The sequence below is a fragment of the Salvia hispanica genome, chromosome 2 (genome assembly GCF_029641045.1).
Source record: "Salvia hispanica isolate PSC_SH4W2 chromosome 2, Shi_PSC_v1, whole genome shotgun sequence".
Lineage (NCBI taxonomy): Eukaryota > Viridiplantae > Streptophyta > Magnoliopsida > Lamiales > Lamiaceae > Salvia > Salvia hispanica.
Window position 1 is genome coordinate 10,959,354 of NC_142693.1, and position 17,237 is coordinate 10,976,590.

Here is a 17,237-nt window from a genome sequence, read left to right on the forward strand (position 1 = left end):
TTTTAATAACTAACGTTATTGTGTGCGAATAAGTAGCTTAAATACGATTCTTAAACATTTAAATTTTGCATCAAATTTTTTGTTCCTCTAGGAGTAATTATTTTTTGGAAAAACGGCTGCTATAGCTACATTCACTTGGATATTAATTTTAGTAGTTATTGATTAGAAATTACCTAGATAAATATGGTCTTTTCGTTTCTGTGATGTGTGATGGAATTTGAAAATTTTTGGAATTTGTAACTTAAGGTTTTCTCTATAAATATATACTAGTACTATTTTCATTGTTTTCTCGTTATTGTTAGATATGTAAAAAAGAACTATAATGTATTGATTTGTGCTGAAAATAAAATGTTTTGATTTGGCGGCCAGACGAATCAGGGTTTATTTCTCTGTGTTGTTTTATGTGATTTGCTCACCCAGTACTCCTTTTTTCTATAAATTAATATCGACCCATATAATTTCAAGTACTGATTGAACATCCATAAAAAAAATTAATGGAAATAACAACCAATAGTTTTATGTAAATTTTCAAAGGAAAAATTATAAAATAACATTTAAGTAGATAAATAAAAACATATTTTGATTAATTAAATATAAATTAAAATAAAAAACAAATGCCTATTAGAACACTTTAAAATATAGAAGTATAATACAAACATAACAATAACACTTCAACGACTAAATATTTCAACACTGAGGGCATCCACAGCGGTTCACAAAACCGTCTCTATCTCGTCTCGGAGAGACGAGACGGATAAGAGACGCCGCTGTGGGATGCATCCCGTCCCCATCCCGTCTCTATCTCGTCCCACGTCTCTTAGTGAAGGGGCTCCCGGCGAGACGAGACGCCACGCGCTTGGGCGACGTGGCGAGCTCCGGTTCGTGCGTGACGCCCACTCGCCGTCCCGCGAGTGGGCGTCGTTTATATCCGTTAAAATTGATTTTTTTTTATTTTTTTTTAAAATCAGAAAAAATTCAAAAAAATAAAAAATATATATAAAAAAAATTCAAAAATTATACTAGCCGTTTATAGCCGTTTTTTACAAATTTTTAATTTTTTTTAAATTTTTTTTAAGCCCCAAATCACTTCTATAAATATCAAATCATTCCCACAATTTATCCACCATAAAAAACTCTCTATTCTCACTCAAACGCACTACATTCTTCATCTCAAAACATTTTTCTTCTCCCAAATTTAATCAATTCATGGATCCATTTGAGCTAATGCGTCAACTAATGGAACAATCGCTAGAAGAAGATCAACGTAGGGAGGAGGAAGCCGCGGCGCGTCAAAAGCGAACCCGGAAATACATCCATCGTGACAGGGAGCAAGCCGCCGCAAGGTTGGTACGCGATTACTTCTCTAACAACCCGAGATGGGATGATACCTACTTCCGTCGTCGTTTCCGTATGTCACGCCCGCTATTTTTGCATATCGCAAATACATTGGCGGCCCGGGAAGAGTACTTCCAAGAAGGTTTCGACGCTACTGGCCGTCCCAGTCACACGACGCTCCAGAAATGTACTGCAGCAATCCGTCAGCTTGCTACTGGACAAACGACGGATTTATTCGATGAATACCTACACGTCGGAGAAACCACTGGGAGACTTTGTTTGATGAACTTCTGCAAAGGCGTCCGGGCAGCCTTCACCGACGAATTTCTGAAGAAGCCAAACACCGCGGATTGTCAGTTTCTGCTCCAACTTCACAAACAAGCACACGGGTTTCCCGGGATGCTCGGGAGCGTCGATTGCATGCATTGGCAATGGAAGAATTGCCCAACGGCGTTGAGAGGGTCATACACGAGCGGCCACAAAGGCACCCACCCCACCGTTATACTCGAGGCCGTCGCCGACTACCGGCTATAGATTTGGCATGCGTATTTCGGGGTTCCCGGCTCGAACAACGACATCAACGTGCTCAACCACTCCGACCTCTTCACCGAAGTTCTGAATGGTAAAGCGCCGGCCATCAACTTCGTCGCTAACAACCGCCAGTATAAAATGGGGTACTATCTTGCCGACGACATCTATCCGAAGTGGCCAACCTTCGTGAAGACGTTCAACAGGCCTGCGAACGAAAAACAGGCTCTTTTTACGCAAAAGCAAGAGGCTGCTCGCAAGGATGTGGAGAGAGCGTTCGGGGTTCTCCAAACTCGATGGAACATTATCAAAGCCCCGGCTCGTACGTGGTTTATAGATAATATGGTCGACATCATGTATACGTGCATAATCTTGCACAACATGATTGTTGCCGACGAAGGACCTCAGGCGGGAAATTGGTTCGTCCCTGAGACCGCGGGAAGCTCTACCTCAAGTAGTCCGCCTCGCAGTGGATTGCATCCGTCTTTGGAAGAGCGGATGTGTATTCGAGCTAGGACACGTGATTCTACCGCCCACGGCCAACTCCAGGAGGATCTAATGGAGCACATTTGGCAAAATTTGGCAACGAAGGATCTTCATTAGACAACTCTTTGCCTCCATTTTTTTTAATGGTGTGTATTTTTATTTTTTTAGGATTTTAATTATGTGTGTTTTTTTTTTTAGGATTTTAATTATGTATTTTTTTTTAGGATTTTAAATTGTAATTTTATTTTATTTAATGAAGTGTGTTTTTTATTAATTGGATTTGTTTAAAATAAAAATGAAAAATGAAATTGAATGAATAGTTAAAAGATGAGATGGTTAAGAGATGGATTGATGTGAGTGCTATCTCTTAGTTAAGAGATGGAGTGAAAAGTACAGTGGGACCCATGAATAGTGAAGAGATGAGACGGTTAAGAGACGGATAAGAGACACCGCTGTGGAGGCTCTGAACCACCATAAATTTGATTGATATAAACTAATAAAGATGAGTGATAATTTGACTGTAAAAATGAAAATATCGATAAATATGAAAAAGGTAAATTCATATAAAAATAAATTTGAATTACAAATACCAACAAATTAATAAATTATACCCTAATGAAAAATTATAAGCATCTATAACTATTTTTTCGTATAATAAGTGGAAGTATTAATTACTCTCTTTCCCTTAAATATACACTATTTTATTCTCAGTTCGTCCCCATTGGAATTGAGGGAGAATTTATTCTCTGTTAACAATATGTGAATCACTTTTTCTTTAGATGACTTTTACTTTATATCAAGATTTTTAATCAACTCAATTCTGTAGTACGAATTTAGATAACAACCCAAAATAAATGATTTAAATAAAAGATAAACGAATGTCCAATTATGTGTTTATAGGTTTGGGCTAAATAAAATAAAATAAAATAAATTAACTTTCTACTCAAGTTGAGCCCAAAGAAATGGAATTGTTTGTCTTGAGCCCAAAGAAATGGATCTCCAATATGCAATCTTGTTCCAAAAATAAGTTAATCAATTACCATAATCAAAACTTAATTTCCAATATAAATTCTGCAATTACCACACAATTTATTCATTTACTACCCTAATCAGCCGCTCTCCATGGAGAGAGAAAGCTGTCGTAGTAATCTTTTCCGACTCTACACACAACGACCACCAACTCTCACTTGAACCAAGGTAATCGTCTGCCCTTGTCTAATTTCCAAGTTTTTTTTAATCAACTCATCTTTTCTCAGAAACCCAATACTTACCAAGCTCTCCATTTGTTCACTCACCCAAGGTATATACGTTTTTGATACGACCATATCTTCGAGAATATCCTATTATTTATTTAATATTGAATTATCAAATATTTTTCATAGTTTAGTGATTTACCATATGTTTTGTTTAGCATATTAGTATTTGATTTCCTATATTATTGATTCCTTGTGATAAGTTGTATGTTCTTGGAGCTAAACGCGATGTTATTACCCTGGTTGAACTATCTTCCACTCTCTTTGGCAACTTGTGGTTTATGTTGGGAGCTCTACTTCCGATCTTGAGCTAAGGGTTCTCCTCCTTTCAGCTTGTCCGTCCGTCGTACAAATCAGCGACGTCGAGATCAACGTCACGTGCACTAGCGCCACGCCGGAAGTCGTCACATCCAATTCAAGCCAAGCCAAGTCTTGCGAACAAGTCGGCATCGTAACCATTGATCTCAAATACGTAGGCGGAAAAGCTAGCGTTGACTACTCAAAATATGGAGAGAATATTGGTTTAATATTCTCACGTTTGGTAGTAGTCAGCGCTGTCTTTTTGCCTATGTATTTCAGGTCGATGGTTCCGATCTTGATTCGTTGGCAGGCTTGGCTTGCTTTAGTTGGATATGACGACATCTGACGTGGTGTTGGTGCCCGTGACTTTGTTGATGGACGGCTTACCCAATGAGCATAGCATAAAGCACAGTATCACACTCTGCGATGCAGGACTAAGATAATTTCAAACATTGATTTAAGGTTATAAAATAATTTAATATAAAGCCTCCGACACGTCACGACATTAATGAGAACCGAAAAAAGAATATGCTTATAGGTTTGATAAAAGCTCGAAAGATTATGTATAAAATGATTATTTTAAGAAATGTTGGATAGATTTGAAACCATTGTAAAAGAGTGTGATGAAATTTTTGATTAAATCTTATAATATCGATATTTGATTACAGAAACTAATTAAATCTTTTTATATGCAGTTATATATTATTATGATCTATCAGACTAATTATCGAGTTGAGTTGTCCACCTAATCAAATTACATATCCTAAAACTCAGTTTTATCTTCGTAATGGTTGTTTTAAAAATATCAAATTGTTTGTAATTGTTTCAAATATTAAGATGTTAATATCCTGTAATTTTAGAGTGTGATGTATGAGTCAAATTTGGGAGTGTTAAAATAATAGTAAGATACAATTTAGGATTAAGTTGTGAGATTAATTAGTAGGAGGGGGATGGCCATGACTATCTATCTAGGATTGAGTTGAGGGATCTAATTTTATGAACCAAACATGTGATTAATTTAATCTTGAGATCTCATCCCTCCAACTGATCGAACATGCACTTTATGTAAACAAAGATTTCAAACGAATTTTCTCAAAAGTCTTTGGTTCAAGTCGGCGGGTGGATTATGTATATTCATTGCGAAGTATGCAATGCAGGTTGAGTTCTTATTTTTCCCTTACACTTATGGATTTTATACAATTTCTTTAAAAAATTTATTACCCTCAGCAGGTGTGGAGCCTTTATTTTTCCCTTACTAAATTAATATGTTACTTTTAATTTCTTTTTATTTTACCATATAAATTGCAATTACATAATTTATCATTTCTTAAAAAATCACATACTTTAAAAGTAGATAAATTTATAATTAAAATAAAATTTATTTTAAAAATTCTCAATCATAAATATTATGGCCGTGTGATATCTAAAAGTGAAAAACAATTACTCTATCCGTCCCTATTTTTGTCCAATTTGTGTTGGGCATAGGTTTTAACACGAAAAGTGAGTTAAAAAAGTTGGTGGGATCGTGAGTCCCATTTTTATATATAAGTTATATAATTAAATGTGAGTGAAATGCGTTACTAGAATGTGAGGTGTACTCACCATTTATATAGTAAAAAGTGAAAGTTGACAATAAATGAGGGACGGAGAGAGTATCGTCTTAACCAAATGAAATTCGAAAAACAAAAATTACAAAATATCTCAATTCTCAATCTATTAAAGTTTATTAATCGTTCAAGATTTTAGACATATAAATGTACAATTTAAAAATAAAAATAAAAATTGCAATTTAGAAAAGAGCAATTTAAAAACAATTTTATATTGATTGAAATTATTTGTTGGAAAAAAATTTAGTAATTGTATTTAAATTTGAAAAAAGCAAGTTTAGCAAAAATTAGAAAATGTCTACAGTTTACATGCTAATAAATTGTTAGATTGATTTGTCCCCCCTAAATTAAACCCCATAAAAAAACTCCAAATTTCAATTCAATCACCGCATCAAGATGTTGTCTGTTTATACTCGAAATCTATCTCTCAGAATCCTCTCTTCTCTTCTCCTCAATCAAAGGTAAATTGTTTATGCTATCGTAAACTTTCTTATTTTTCGAACAAGTGTGCATTTATCTGATCAATTGAACTTTGCATTAATCAAAGGGAGCAGTTTTTCGGCAAATTTTATGCCTGGATTTTGCCTTCGGCGGCAAAAATGTGCCGTCGAAGGGTATGAGGAGTAAAGCGGAGAAGCGAATGCATATATGATACATGGCACGAGTTTTAATGTTAAACTAATAAATTACTATTATTAATGAATGATACAATACACCACGAGATTTATATGAATCAATAGAGATTGGTTTAATGGATCGATTAAAATGAAAAAAAATATGACTACAGATATATATTATCAACAATTGAAGCTAATCAAGATAGAATGTAATGCTCTTTATTAAGAACTGACTTATAGATTTATTTATTAGGAGGGCCAAGAAAGTAGAGCATTCTAATTTTGATTTGGTTTTTTTATTAAATCGAATTGAATAAAAACACCTGTATTTTGTGAAAATAAAAACCGAAACGAATTAGTTGATCAACTGAAATCCGAATTATAAAAACTGAACTGAATTGAAATAAAATAAAATTTTATAAATATGTCCAAAAAGTCCGAAAAAACTCGAAAATTCAAAAAGTACTTTTTATAACTAACATAAAAAAATGTATATAGTATCAATCAATAAACATATCCAAACAATTTAAATCATTATAAAATCTAAAAATTACTTATTACATTTCTTAACATAAATTAACATAAATAGAGTTTAGGTATAATAATATATTATATATAAATATTAAAATAAATTCAATTTTTTGACTTTTCTTTTTCAACCGAACCCAACCAAAAAACCAAAATTAGCCAAAAGTATATTTGATTATCGGTTATTTTTCTCACCCTGGTCACTTAACCCATGATTGTGGTTAGTATAATTGTGGTTGTGGAGTACTAGTTTTAGTGAAGTAAGATATCAAAACAAAAAATATCTGAATGATTTGTTAACGTCGTAGATATTATTTAGAGTAAAAAAAGATAGAGTAGCAAAAGTTATAAATAAAGGCTTAAAAAAAAGTAGTATACTGGTTTGGGGGAATGGATCCCCTACTGTGCTCCCATCACAGCAAGGTGTGCTGTGCACTCACAGCATAATAATAAATTGAAGTTTACTTAATATTTTAATGTTTAATTTTATAAGTATAATATTGTGCTATGAGTGCACAGCACACCCTGCTGTGGTGGGAGCACAGCAGGGGATCCATTCCCCTGATTTGGGGGGAGTGGATCACCTGCTGTGCCAAAGACCACAGCAGGATCTGCTGTGCTTAAAACGCACAAAATTAGGAATGAAACGCAGCAGCAGGTACGTTTATTTCTTCCATTTCTTTTTCTTTTCCTTTTCTTTTCTTCTATTTTCTTTACGTTTTTTAATTCCTGTATAGGGTCCTAATCCAAAATCAAGACTAAATCTCCACCCTTGAATTTTAAAATGAGTGGATGAGATTAAAGCTCACAAATCTCAATAAATAGTAGACAAAATATCAACAAAAGGGTAATATCGTCATTATGTTATCATATGATAATTTTCGTGAATGTTTTTTATATCAACATTGTGTATTACAAATATCAACAATATGACATTAGAATATCAACACAAGGACAAGAAAATATCAACACATTTTTGTTGAGATTGGACATGCATAATGTTGAGATTTTGCCTACAATATATTGAGATTTTTTGTTGCATTTGTTGATAAAAACTGTTTATCAACATGTACGAAAATTGAAATATAATTTATCAAATTTCATCACCCGAACATCGTCGGAACATATGCAATTGAGATCTCGTTGGAATCCTTATTATATTATCTTTAATTTGATATATTTTTTGCGAAAAATAATTTAAATTGAGAGAGTTACGTAAATTTAAAGATTTGAGATAATTTTGAGGAGAGAGAAAGTAGTTACTTATAATTACTACATATAGGATTTGACATTAATACCCTTTTAATTTAATTAATAATTATTAAAATTTAAAATATATTACACTTGGCTAATTCAACCACAAGATCTTCTAATCTAATGGTTAAAAATTGGTCTCAATTTTGGATTGATAATTAGTTAGCAATTGATCACGTCCCTTCATATATATATCTACTTATTATCATTCTAAAATATAATTAGCTAAAAAGTATTACTTCTAAAATATAATTTGAAAAAGTTGTCTCCTAAAATTAGCTAATCAAACGCACAGAAACAAGAATAAGAAACAAGTAACAAAAAGAAAATAGAAGAAAAGAAAAGGAAAAGAAAAAGAAATGGAAGAAATAAACATACCTGCTGCTGCTTTCATTCCTAATTTTGTGCGTTTTAAGCACAGCAGATCCTGCTGTGGTCTTTGGCACAGCAGGTGATCCACTCCCCTGGTTTGGGTCCTTTGCTATGACACGTGGCAAAATACACGGTAGGGATGTTGTGCACATTACAATCACCCATTTGTGAATAAATACAAAATAATTTAACTTATTAAATTTCAATGGAGGATTGTGATGTGCATTGATATCTCCAGCAATATATTTTGCCGGGATCCAAATCCATATAGGACTGCGTCCCATACTGTTTGTACTCCATCCGTTTGGCATTAGAAGTCATGGTTGAGTTGGATGCAGAGTGTATAATAATTGGAGTGTTTGATAATGGAATGTGAGACCCATTTGAATTATTATTTGCTTTATTCTTTGGATGAGTTTTTACGTGTGCTTTTTAGTGTTTTATTTTATACTGTAATATTTTTATTTCACTTTTTGTGAAAATGTCTGACTGGGACTCCTAATGCCGGATGAATGAAAATGGTCAACCGAGATTCCTAATGCCGGACGGAGGGAGTAATAGATTCCTTTTGCTTCAATGTAGTTGATCCTCTTTTGGACCATGACATTTTAGTCGGAGCGGATCCGCTCATTCATATAATACACCATTTTATACTACACTAATAAAATAATGACACGTGGATAATTTTAAATTAATAAAATAAAATACTAAATGATTAGTTATCATCATATGTATAATCATACACCAATATAATAGCTTACGTATTCTTCAAAAAGGAAATAACAAACTAAAACCTAAAATCTAAACCCTAGACATTTCATTTATTCAATTCCCATTAAAAATCATAAAAAGAGCTTAGCGCCGAAAAGTGTTTGCATTCTTATTCTAAGTTCAAATAAAGAAGATTTCCAAGTTTTCATTTATTCAAGTTTCTTCCTTCTAATTCTCTAAGTTAAGTGCAAACAGAGAAATCTAGTCTTAGAGTTAGCTCGTAGCATTTTGGCACTGCAAAATGTGGAGGTCTTGATTGCCCTTCAAATTGCCAGATTGATTCCTCTTGAATTTCCATCTTAGCACTATCCGCTGTCAATTCTTTTGATTCTTTGTGTTTTTATATGAATTAATTGACTTTAAATGAGTGGATTAGCTGTAGTGGTTGGCTAGATATTCCATTAGTGTGAAAAATATCCATTACTTAAACAGATCAAGGAGCAATAGAAAATGGGGAAAAACAAAAGAATGATAAATAACAAAGTCAAGTGGAATTTCAAGAAGTGGTGTTTGTGTTCTGGTTGATCAGAAAATGAGCAGCTCGAAAATTTGCATTCATGACTTGTAGTAAAATGGTGTTTCTCCTCCAACAAAATGGAATTGGAAGTGTGATTATCTGTTTATTAATTGGTTTGATTAACTAAAATGTTGGTGTATGATTATACGTATGATGATAACTAATCATTTAGTCTATTATTTTATTAACTTAAAAAATATCCATGTGTCATTATTTTATTAGTGTAGTATAAAATGGTGTATTATATGAATGAGCAGATCCGCTCCGCATTTTAGAGGATGTTATATATAATGTGTATGTGTGATGAAGAAATTAGTTTAGTGAGATTCTTTAGACATAGAGTTTGTGTGAAAGTTTTATCCAATATGTTTAAAAAGAAACCCAACTTTTTTGCAAAATGTAGCTATAAAAACTTTATTCCATTGTAGAAGACTCTATAAAAGAATTTTAAGTACTTATACGCCACTGTGAATTTTAGATATCATCATCATCGCAAATCCTAAGCCATGATAGAAGTATAGGTACTTCAACAACTTGCTGCAACAAAGAGCATACATTGATAAAACTCTACAAAATAAGCATAAAAAACTGCAAAAAATCAAATGAACATACACATTGTTCCACAGCCAGAAACCAACCAAAACACAATCCAAAGCGAGCAAAGCGAGACAGAGAGAGCGCATCTTTCAAATCGAACCAAAAACCGAATGTATCTAGCTCTCGTATAAAGATCACCTACGTACACTAGTCTCCCTTGCCCCGTTGCCTAATCATAGCAAGAATCGAAGCTCACCACCCTCAGCCACTCTCCCTTATGCAGTTCCCGGGTAGAAGGTACTTGTATTCATCCGCATTCTCCAGCAGGAACGAGGGCAGATGGACAGCTGAGTGAGAGTGAGGAATCGGGCCCATCTTCCCGATGATGTCTCTAAATGTGTACTCCTCCGGTATCATATCATACAAATCAGCCCCTTTGCAGATCACTTCTTGAATCCTCTTCGGGCTCAAGTAGTGAGAGAATCTCACTCGATCCGTGTGGCTATACGCCTTCATCTTGAAGATGAAATCACTTATGTAACGAAAGCAGAAGCTACAATGCCAGCCAGAGTCCGCCAAGAGGTAATCCGTCTGGCGGTAATGAGCATACCTCGTCTTCCCCCTTTGGTACCTATGGACCGAGGCCCTCCAGCTTCGGAGATCATACAAGAACTCAAACGAGTAGAGGTAGTTCTTCAACTGGAGGTGAAGAACCGGAGGGATGTCATCACACCATCTCAGTAGATCAATGGTGTGCCGGCTAGGGATCTCATCAACATCCGACATGACAAGGAGGTCATCGTCTTCTATCCCTGCGATTCTCAGCAGCTGGTCGAGGGCCAGCCTCTGGTACGCCTCCTCAACGAAGGGGTTCTCGCCTTTCCTGAACCGCCCACCAATCATTCCATAGGTCAGCCTAGGCTCAACGAATTTGAACTTGTCTCTGTTTAAGGCAAAGTTGAGGGGCTTTGGGAGGGCAGTGAAGGTGGAGTTGGCCTCAAGCAGCACAAACTGCGAGATGTAAGGATACATCTCGTTCCACCGGATCTTGAGCATGTCGACCTCGTTGCTGAAGAGGACAGCATCATAGACACGCCTAGGGAAGTCCCGGACCCCCCACCCGTGAAGCCTGCAGAGAGTCTCCATGGAAACATTCTCATGGTAGTAATGAGTTAGCGTTATGAAGGGCTTCGGAGGGGACTCCCACAATGGCCGGAGGAAATAGGTTATCTTCTGGCCGTGGAGGTATATGCCTACTATGCCGGAGGGAATGACTAAACATAGGAAGAGCAACGCCCTCAAATCGAGCCCTAGGAACAACCATCGGACTCTCAACATGTTTAACGATGCTTGCTGCATATTGGAACCAAGAATTATATTTCAGATCAATTCACAATGGACACAACAATTGTGCTTTTTCTCTTATCAATATGAACAATGTTAGATTCTTCTCAACGTTAAAAATGGCCTCATATAATCAACAATCAAACAAAGCATTTCTATTTATAGTTAATTGTTAACAATATGAACTAGCTAGTGTTGGATTCTTCTCAATCCCAACAAAAAAAAAACAAAGCGTTTCTGTTTATAAAAAGACTCAATCTTGATATTGACTCACATTTGCTTATACAATATGAAGTGATTTTGGATTCTCCTTAGCAGCAAAATGCCATCCTATTCAACAAAAGCATTTCTTTTTATAAAAAGGCAAAACTTGAAGATTATTACACAGCAAATTTTGATTATTTGTTTGCAATATGAGCTACTCCTATTTTGCTAAAAATGTAATCTTTAGCAAATCAGCAATGCAGTTAGAGCTCATTCAAGAACAATTCCACCCCAATATATTTATAAGAATGAAAGAAGCAGTTCCTGATCAAACATGAACTAATAAATCAAGAAAAAAAAATGTGAGTAACCTGGAAAAAACAGCAAAAGCGGAGAGAGAGGACCAAAAAAGCATCTAACCCTTTGAGCAAGTATAACAATAACAATGATCAACTCTCTCTCACTCTCTCTCTCTAGAAATGGCTCTTCATTCCTCCTCCGCGATTGCATACACATCAAAAGTCGTGATCATAAATAAGCGGAGGAAAGAGGAGAGAAAGAAAAAGATTATGAATTTTTTAAGACTCCTCCAAAAAGAAAAAGACAGAATTGGGAGAGAAAAACAGGGGAAATTTGATGTTCCTAAAAACGGGCAATCCTCCTCGAGAATGGTTTGGTTTTTATCTCACCAGTTTCCTTTTTCTCTCTCTCTCTTTCAAAAGAAAAAAAAGTAGTACTTCTGTAATCTTTTTGCAATTTTTCTTAGGATCGAAGACTATGTGCAATTAAATTGGGAGAAAATGGCGTTTGTGGAAAAGAAATCAGAAATGGACAAATCGCAGTGGAAAATTGTAGTGGATGGGTTGAAATCGGAAAAAGGTAAGAAAAGTCATCCCTAAAAATTCATCTCATTTTCCCATTTTCATCGGTCTCCAAAGATTTGTCTCTATTTCACTTTTACATCTTTTAGTAATGAACCTCATATTCCACTAATTTATTCGTACTCACATTTTATTATAAAACTAATATATAAAAATATGGGGAGTGTTATATTGCTAACTCATAAATTAATTGCTAACTACAACTAAATAATAATCATTAGATATTCAAATTAAGGGGGCTTAGATCATTAATCCCTAAATGTCAATACGATCAACGAAAAACGTCAATAAGGCCATAAGATTAATTCCAAAAAATATCAACAGGGGTATTAATGTCAATTAACTACATGTTTAGTTATAACTAACTTTCAAAAGCAATCCCAAAACTTTAAACTCATATAACATATATCAAATTAAAGATAATTTTATAAGGATTCCAACGATATCATACATGCATGTGTTCAGGCGTCAAAATTTGAAAAGAAAATTCAATTTTTTTTTAGTTTTTCGTACAAGGAGAAATGTCAACATACTATATAAAATATGTCAATATAATACATGTAGAATGTCAATATAAGCAATGAGTTAACATTCTTAAAGCATTGTGTTGACATTCTCAAAATATTGAGTTGATATTTTCGGAACACTAGATTGACATCTTCATCCAGGGCCCTAATTTGAAGTTTTTTTTTTATCTTTTTAGATTTAATTAATAAAAACGAAAATTACACGTGGCAAATTGTAGACCACATGTTTTCTAAAATCCTATGGCCTTAAATTAGTTGTAGTTAGCAATTAAGTGATGAGTTAGCAATTGATCACTCCCCTAAAAGTAGGACTTATAATTCACTAACTTTTTCAACTCACTTTCATTACATTTTTTAAAACTCGTGCCGGGTCAAAGTAGGAAAATTTTGGGAGACGGAGGTAGTAGTTAATTCTGCCTAAATAAATGCACTTTTGGTATTTTTTTAATTTCATAAATTTAATTAACACGCATATTTTAATTAAAATTAATTTAGAAAGGGCTAAATTTTTTTTGACAATTATAGTATATTTATATGCAAATAGAAAATATCGGTTTTGTTTATATATTTTCAAAATTTGGATTAAATTTGATACTCCCTCCGACCCAAGAAAGATGGCTCCTTCCTTGAGCGGCACGGGATTAGGAATCGACTTGGGCTGGGACGATTGAGATGAGGAAGAAGAAAGAGAAGGATGAAGGGAAAGAAAAATGAGAGTGAAATTAAATATTTTAATGAAGAAGAGAGAGTAATTAGACTTAATTACCCTTCATGGCCATAAGGGTATTTTTGTCTGAAAAATAAAAAAGTAACTCAAATGCTATTCAGTCGAAGTTGCCTGATCTCAAAAGATATTTTTAAATGTTACAGACAAAAATGATAGTTTGACAAAGTTCGCGAACTAAAAAAGATGTTCTCTAAAAATAATCATACCGAATATTTTGTGTACTGGAATCGATATACCAAAAATTCAATATGATATTTTGTCAAGCCGTAATTTTTGGTTGGAATATATAACACTCTCGGTACGACATACCAACCCACCATTATATTGTAAAGTAATTTGAATGCGGATCAAAATAAAAAATGAATAAAGGCATAATTATGTCTCATGATGATCTGCTAAATGCGCAATTCTTTCAGATAAAAATTGAATATTTTTATGAAGTTAAAAGCAATGGATAATGTGATTAGGCGTGTATTTAAATCGAGTTAGTACTTATGTATTTTTGTTATATCATTACATAGGATGTTATTATAGTCCGCAATATCTGAACTGCTTCGAATAGTCTATTAAATATAGAGGATTAGGGTTGAAAATGTCAATTGGTCTGAATAGTCTGTTAAATTTTGGGTTAGAATTGAAAATTTTCAACCTGATAAAATTATAACTCAATTAATCCGCAATCCATGTTGGCAAAATCCGGAACCCGATAAGCTAGGCCTAGCGAGTTAGACCTAGATACACTTATTGTCTATTATTTCTTCATGTCTGACACATAATTTGATACATCATTAATTTTTTTATAATATAAATATATAAAAAAATCTTCAATTTTATATTGATACATATATGTTACTCCCTCCATCCTATAATAGATGTCACACTTTTCTTTTTAGTTTATCCCACATAATATGTCACATTTCCATTTTTAAAAGAGGGAGCATCTTTTATGATCCATAAACTTTGTCAAACTATCTTTATTGGTCAGTGAACTTTAAAAATATCATTTGAGGTCCGTCAACTACGGGTTAATAAAAATCAAAGTACTTTTTTATCATTTCCAAATTTTTCTGGACGAAAATAACTTGAAGGGTGTATATTTTTACAAAACTTATCACATACTCATATCTTTTATAAATAACTTTACTATATATTTTTGACGAATTTTCAAAATATAATTTGACCTTTAATATTATCATTTAATTTTGAGACATGCAAGAAAAGTTCACTTAATTTGACCTTTAATAAAAATATATTTTAAAATTATTTAATTATAAAAAGTTAAAGAATAAACTTTTCTTGCATATCACAAAATTAAGTGATAATATTAAAGGTCAAATTATATTTAAAACAATTGTCAAAAATAAATACAGTAAAGATATTTATAAAAAAATGAGTATGTGATAAGTTTATGAAAAATATACACCCTTCAAGGTTTGAGGGTATTTTCGTCCAAAAAAATTTGGAAATAGTAAAAAAGTACTTCGATTGATATTACCTCATAGTTAACGGACCTCAAATGAAATTTTCAAAGTTCACAGACCTAAAATGATAGTTTGACAAAGTTCGTGGACCAAAAAAAAAGTTCCCTCTTTTAGAGAAAGTTCATTCTCACATTAATATAATTATATTATTTACTCTCTTCACCTAACACACAAAACAACATCTCCTAAAGTTCCGTGTCATTCCCCAAGTGTGTCATCTATTATGGGACGAATGGATTACTTTTATTAAAAATAATACTCGATCAATCTCATTTAAGATGACACACTTTCCTTCTTAGTTTCTCCCAATTTCCAATAAGATGACACATTTCTATTTTTTGGAAACTTTCTATTTCCAATTAATACACCCGGCCACTTTTTCTCTCATCAATTAAATATTCAACTATCTATCTCTTTTTATTTAATATACTTACACTAAACAACTCCTAAAATCTCGTGTCAATTAAGAATTGTATCATGTTAGCCGGAACGGAGAGAGTAGTAGATTAATAAATTAAAAAAAGTCATATTAAATATAATTTCTAAAATATGCTTGAAAATTTCTCAAAAATATGTTTTTATTTTATTTATATAAATTTTAAATTAGTATTTAATTATATTTGGGTTTATACATATATCTCTTAAATATTTTACTATGACTACTTTTTTATTATTATGTAGTGGATTGACCACATGTTAATTTTATCAGAAGCAACCTTATTATCCCATCAGGCTAGTCCGTAACTTAAACATTTAGAGTTAGAGTTGAATATTGATCATCCAATAAAATCACAATCTGATTAACCCGCAGCTCGAGATGGATTGGCCTGAATTCCGTTGGGCTGACCCAGAAAATTAACATTCCGACACATGTATGTATATCATAAGAAATTGAAATCTTAACTATATGAGTTTTGGAAGGAAGATTCATTATTGGTGTTTACTCCTTCTGTCTGCAAAAAATAGACATACTTGTATATGGATATGGTGTTAATGTGTAATTGATAAATTAAGAAGATGGAAAAAGTAAGAAAAAGAAAAGGAAAAAGATAGTGAAAGTAGTGTTAGTGATTATGAGGTCCACATTATTAGTGGTATATAATTGGTTAAAACATTAATTTTAGGACGATCCTAAGTAGTAAAACTGGTCTATTTTTTTAGGACAAAGTGAGCCAATTTACTACTCCATCCGTCTCATTCAAGATGACCATTTTTCTTTTTTTGTTTGTCCCAATCAAGATGATCACTTTCTAATTTTGGAAATAACCTCCTCTCTCCTCATTAAAATACTCAACTACATTTTTCTTCTCTACTTTATTCCATCTAACAACACTTCCTAAAATTTCGTGTCTGAGTGGGATGGAGGGAGTAATTATCTGAAACAACAACTAGTAGTGCAATGGTGGTGGATTTATGATACTCCCTATAAGTTGGAGGGTGTGAAATTAATAGAAGTGAATGAATGAAGAATGAATTAGCTTTAGCTTTTTATATTTTAATAAATGATAAAATTCTAATTTTATAAATTAATTTTTTTTCCCAAATTCAAGACGATATTCATATGATTTAACGATATCAATAAGCGTAACAATATATAAAAATATATGTATAGAGTTTTACATATACAGAGGAACTCTATAAACCATAACAATCATAACTATTAATCTGGAAACAGTGGATACAAATAATATCCCGATTTATATAACTTTTGTGTAGCTAATTTATCATTGAATGATGAGAATATACAATTCATACTGAAGAATATTACTATAATGACAATATAATATTGTTATGAAATACAAATATAATTTTTAATTTGATACAAATCATTGTCGATGAAGACAACATCATTTATTAAAAAATTTCGTTAAAGAAGAGTGTATTAGCAGCTATAATGTTGACACAACAAAGTCTTTCAATATTGATACTACTTTTTACGATAAATACTTGTATCTCCAATCATCTCAT

At 33.0% G+C, this 17,237-nt stretch overlaps 1 protein-coding gene and 1 pseudogene across 2 annotated transcripts; one reads left to right on the forward strand and one right to left on the reverse strand.

Annotated features, from left to right (window-relative positions):
• The first annotated feature begins 1,236 nt into the window (after nucleotides 1–1,236).
• LOC148931557 (uncharacterized) lies at nucleotides 1,237–4,248 on the forward strand (annotated as a pseudogene).
• Nucleotides 4,249–10,075: 5,827 nt separating this feature from the next.
• On the reverse strand, nucleotides 10,076–12,467 carry LOC125214413 (uncharacterized). 2 transcript variants are annotated; one of them, XM_048115433.2, is made up of 2 exons: nucleotides 12,074–12,467; nucleotides 10,076–11,458 (listed from the first exon to the last, which is right to left on the reverse strand). In XM_048115433.2, the coding sequence occupies exons 1-2, from the start codon at nucleotides 12,167–12,169 to the stop codon at nucleotides 10,367–10,369; spliced, it is 1,188 nt and encodes a 395-aa protein (XP_047971390.1). In that variant the 5' UTR covers nucleotides 12,170–12,467; the 3' UTR covers nucleotides 10,076–10,366. The 2 variants fall into 2 exon arrangements, with proteins under 2 accessions (XP_047971390.1, XP_047971398.1); XM_048115441.2 differs by having other exon boundaries at nucleotides 12,025–12,466.
• Nucleotides 12,468–17,237: the final 4,770 nt, after the last annotated feature.